This window comes from Hyalella azteca, unplaced genomic scaffold (genome assembly GCF_000764305.2).
Source record: "Hyalella azteca isolate HAZT.00-mixed unplaced genomic scaffold, Hazt_2.0.2 contig7416, whole genome shotgun sequence".
In the NCBI taxonomy this organism is placed as follows: Eukaryota; Metazoa; Arthropoda; class Malacostraca; order Amphipoda; family Hyalellidae; genus Hyalella; species Hyalella azteca.
In genome coordinates, this window is record NW_025937542.1 from 287,297 (window position 1) to 292,824 (window position 5,528).

The 5,528-nt window shown below is 34.9% G+C and overlaps 1 protein-coding gene across 1 annotated transcript; it reads left to right on the plus strand.

Moving 5' to 3' along the window:
* The first annotated feature begins 315 nt into the window (after positions 1-315).
* On the plus strand, positions 316-3,858 carry LOC108674824. The gene is made up of 4 exons (XM_018162796.2): positions 316-396; positions 1,593-1,731; positions 1,835-1,943; positions 3,558-3,858. Exons 1-4 carry the CDS (start codon positions 324-326, stop codon positions 3,744-3,746), a joined length of 510 nt encoding a protein of 169 aa, XP_018018285.1. The 5' UTR covers positions 316-323; the 3' UTR covers positions 3,747-3,858.
* The last annotated feature ends 1,670 nt before the right edge of the window (positions 3,859-5,528 follow it).

Below are 5,528 nucleotides of genomic sequence, written 5' to 3' on the forward strand. Positions count from 1 at the left end.
TTGACAGGTGCAACGAGTCGATATTTTCATCTGATTGATTAACTTCAATACACTGAGGAACTATTATATTAGATAAACAATCAAATTGAAATATTTCTAAGGTAATTAGGTAGAGTCATCATTGCTCATGATGATTTGCAACGATTCATACTATCAAGAGAGCAGTCGTATGTGTTCCCACGTCTGTTTTCGCAATCTCAGAATATTCTATTAATACGCAATTTTATCTAATTGGGTCATCGAAAACATGATTAGTTTTGTCCTACATGAATAAAAGGAGATTATTTCTCAATTGGACATTATTTTCGACTCTTCCCTCCAACATGAAGATGTTTACTGGGTTGTCGCTTGCATTTGTGGCGGTCTTATCCTTAGTTTCAGAGGGGAACTGTGACGGTAAAGTAATTTGAGACGTTGAATATATGTTTCGAGTGTTGAATATATTTCGTACAGAAAGAAGGTTTGATTCATACAGTGTTAATTCATCCAAACGATAAACAATTATTGCCTCTTATCAAATTTATTATTATTACAATGAAACAATTACAGTAAAAATGTTATTTCTAAGCAATAACCCCAAATATTGTAGTATGTGATCTTGATTATGCATTATTATTGGATTCGGATTATATAATGAATATTATTCAACTTCAAATTTAAGTTCTCTCCTTTTCATCACCGAATTGTTAATTCAGACATAAAGTCCATTTATCAAACATTTGAATTTAACATCTGGCAACAATATTCTATCTAATAAAGATTTTTATTGTTTTTATGCTTGTCTCTTTGATTCATGGGTCTGTAAATGTAGATGCTAATAGAGCGAGTATCCTGAATTCTTCTCGCGTCGGAATAATAACAGGATTCAATAATTTTTTACACAGCATTAGGGAGAATAGTAATTATTGCCAAGAACAGGGTTCTAAGATCTCAGGGAATCAAGTAGCGGTTTTTTAAACTAAATTTATAATAGAGACAAGTTTCAATTTTCGTATCTTTCCACAACTGAAATAAATATGAGTACAACGGTATACGTGGGCTTAAGAGGAGCTTTTTTTTAATAATTATAATTTGAATTTATAGTTATTGAGGGGATTTGGAGGCGTTTTTGGGTGACGGGATTCGAGATTCCGAATGACGGGTTTACAGTGAGCGCAGAGACTCTTGATGATAGGATTAGGATTGCCGAGATTCAGGGTAACGTATTCTCAGAACTCATGGATTAGCTTTCCCGAGCACTGCTGATTTAAGCTGCTGGATTTCATCTTAAATGCTTCGTCTATGCCCGATTTATATTTATTTTTGTTTGAAAATTAAAAAAATGTGTTGCCAGAACGGTTATTATGTTAATGCTGAATCGTGCTAGTGGCAGTATTTAACGAATTCTGAGCAAACGGTGGTCCACTGAAACTATAGGGTTATTTTAGCCAGTTCTGTGCGCTTTAAAAGTGTTGTAATTATTTTTCCTCGAATGAAAATGACATTTGAGCCAGCGATATGATTTTTAGATTGCAATTCAATGTATATGTACATATATTTAGTTTTTCCCATTCAAACAGCTTTCAAATACAATTTTTCTTCTCAATGTACAGGAACTGAGAATGCAACGAATTCTCACTACTTTCATGCATACACGGACGCAGGTGACGATTACAAATTCACCACAAACGTCCCAGATTTGAGTGTTTACAATATGGACAACAGAATCACTAGAGCCTGTCAAACGGGATTGTGAGTATTTAAATTATATACTGAGTTAATATATAGTGGTGAGAACAGATTAGTAGTATATTCATCAAATAACCTTTCATTAATAGCCCATTTCTCTCAACAGGTGGTTACTGTATTCAAACACCGACTACGATTACTACGAGCCTGGTTTCGGAACTTGCGAGCCTGCCACCGGTATCGATATCTGTGCTGATATGGGCGGTTGCATGCGGGTACAAATATTGAAAGATCAGCATTGTATTATACTTTATCTAAGTTTCAGTACGCATCTGGATTTCAAGTTTTAATTGGTGATTTGTATGGAGGCGAATTATTATCGCTTCTTCTACCCGTGTATTGGCTTCAAGCCTGACGGCTATTGACCTGCTCATATGAAATTATAATGTACATGGTGTATCTTATACACGTTATTGGTTAGGCACGACCATCAAGAAACATTAAGTGATAATTTAATTTACCTCATTCAACTGATTTGGTAAACACTAAGAAAGGAGTCCACATGAGGTACTGTAATATTAAAAATGGTACCTCAGAGGACAAACTAAGCTTTAGATTCCGGGCAACAGTAAGTTTTATGTGTTCGTTAATGACCATGAACGTCAATACTTTGTAATGGTATTGTTATTGATCATCGTTATTCGAAGCTCACACAAATTAATGCTTGGCATCACCCAAAAAATTCTGTATGAGACTTGCCACACGAGCTCGCGGCTTTCAAATGAGTTGTAGAATGAATAAGCGAGAAATATCGAACGAAGTTAGATTTTAGCTCATTTTCTTATTTATGAAAGAAAATGTCCGTCTGTCCGTCCGTCTGTCTGTCCGTCTGTCTGTCCGTCCGTGACTTCATGTTTTCGTCGACGAGAAAATGCGCTCTCTGTCACTCACTGCAGTGAGTACTGAGATATATTTTTTACTTTATTCCACTAATAATTTGTGGTTGGATAAACACTGCATAGTAAGTTCCATCTCCTTACATAAAATAAGATTGAAATAAAGTCCAACACATTAACACGTAATTAAAAAAGTCGATATTTGCTTGTCTTTAAAACTAAATCCAGCCCCCTGGACCAAGGAAATTGCCTTGTTAAACAAAATTGTTCAAATAAGAGAATTAAAAACTCTAGAAGTGAAATTGGTTTGATGTGCTAACTAAGCTCATTAACTGTAGTGCTGCTTCCTTCCAGCTCAAATGAGACTCATCGCTCTTATTCCCTAATTAATTAATTTTTACATTTAATAAACATGCATCCAAGTCGTAACAAAAGCTGACCTTGTGGCGCCGCATAGCATCGCAAAATATAATAAAAATTAATAATAAATCCTGAATTGCTCCTACGATATGAACTCGAAAAAATTCTCATGATCACTATACTCATAATAAGCAACCCTTATATTTATTTAAATCCATCAATATACAGGGTGAACCAGAATTAACTGACCCTTTTAATTTGTTAATAAATAAAAAACTAAGAACGTTATGAAGTTGAAACTTGTTTCATTTAAAAGAAGAACATTTTTATGGTAATATTGTATCCTATTTAAAATATTGTATCCTATTACAATATTTTATTATTGTATTAGTTAAATATTTATTATGTATTAATAATATGTATTAGTTAAAATATTGTATGTAATATTGTATCCTAGTTAGTTATTGTATCCTAAAAACTAGGATGCAATATTACCATAAAAATGTTCTTCTTTTAAATAAAAGAAGTTTCAACTTCATAACGTTCTTAGTTTTTTATTTATTAACAAATTAAAAGGGTCAGTTAATTCTGGTTCACCCTGTATAACCAGTTTTCATCGATGTTTTCTCTCAGGCATCTTCTCTCCGGTATGCTGGGAGTCCCTACGGGCTTAACGAACCTTATTACAATCTTTATTCAAGCGGAGCTTTCGTAGGCCTAGAATTTGCCGGAAACCACACTACGCCGACGGTCGATAACCCGAACATGAAAGCGTATTCAGTTATCATCTCTGGCACCGATAGCTGGACTCTATTTGAGTAAGTCTTCCCTCCAGCAACAGGAGCCAATTACAGCACAGGACGTTTCAGCCTTCGATGGCTGAACTTTTTTACGTAAGTCTTCCCCCAGCAACTGAATCCCAGCACAGCAGGACGTTTCAATCTTAACTACTTCTTTAGTAGTCTTAACTACTCCTTTAGTGGTCTTAACTACTTCTTTAGTAGTCTTAACTACTCCTTTAGTGGTCTTAACTACTCCTTTAGAGGTCTTAACTACTTCTATAGTAGTCTTAACTACTTCTTTCAAGCACTTCTGTCCCCTATTGCCTCTACTCTGGATGTTAATTCTCTTCCTAATCTTCAGAACATTGCATGTTCGCAAAAACTATTGCTCAATATTTATTTCCATGAACTCATTAGTCTTTAATATCTCAGATAAGTTACATAAAAATTCGGTGCAGGTTAATTCCAAATTGAGGGAACGTCAACTAATCGAACGTCACCTTGCTCAATAAACGCATTTTTTATAATCTGAGTCACTACGTTTATTGCTTACATCATTTCGAAGCAATGTACAAATATCTTTTATATTCTGCTATTTTAATTCAATATGCGTCGAGTTATTATTGCTGTAAATCGTTTGCCGCAGGGGACCCGACTTCACGGGTGCTTCAGTCTGTGCCATTCCCGACCAAGTCTACCAAGGAGCAGATGGCACAGTAATAAACTACGGCGAATTTTGGAACGTGGGTTCTGCAAGAAATGCTTCATTGAAAAAAAATCTTCATGATTTTCTATTTGTATTTAGTTGAAGTCTGAAAATAATTACTAATTACAAGGTTGCTATTTCAAATTCAGTATTACATGAATCCAAATGGATGAGTCAACCGATGAAATCACGAGGGCCTCTCTCTGAGAAAAGAGAGAACAGTTGTAAGGTTAGATCCACTGTCGCAAATAAATTTTATGGTCATGAGCAGTATTTCTCACTATCATTTTAATCAGTAACCTGAAATCATAGTTAAGGCCTACGTAAAATATTACAAAAGAATATACAAATATTATTTCAAAATTTCACAGTCGCATGATCATGAAAATGTACTGACAATTTCGCCACTCTCTCAACATTTTTGAACGTTAGCGAATCTAGAAGCATGCAGAGGGCCTAACATCAAACTTCCAATTGCGTACCTCATACATTCGCGTATCCGCATCAACATCAACCAAAACAAATGAAACAAAAGGAACTTGATTTGTTACACAGTACTCAGGATGTACGATTAAAGTGACAATACATTATATTTCAACAGGCGAATGAATTAAACCTCCGGGACAACTCCATCAGATCCCTGAAGCAAGGCTGTCATAGTGACACTGTCGTCAGCGCCAAGGCTGTGAAAGACAAGAGAGAGAAGGAAGCAAGCGGTGGCAAGTAATGTATTGGATTTAAAGTCCCTACTTCGAGAACTGAGAAGCAGACGTTGTTTTTCTCATACAATTCAATTTGAAGGATTTTATGACTATGAAAATTGTTGCTTAGAGAGTTTTACGCAATTATTGCTCTTATCCGTTTTCGGAGGAAAAAAATTTTTTCAGCAGCTTTTTTCATGCCATTTTCATTGAAGTTTAACATGCAGAGATTTTATCTGTTATTTATGCTGTTATGATAATTTTTCGTCGGGAAAATATCTTGTGAGCGTCATTTTGTGTCTATTTGGCTGCGTTTTTCTTTTGGCGTGCGCGTTTGAAATATTCAGTTATCAAAATATCAGTTTATCAAAATGGCAAACTATAACAATTATAAACTAGCATTTTAAAAACATTT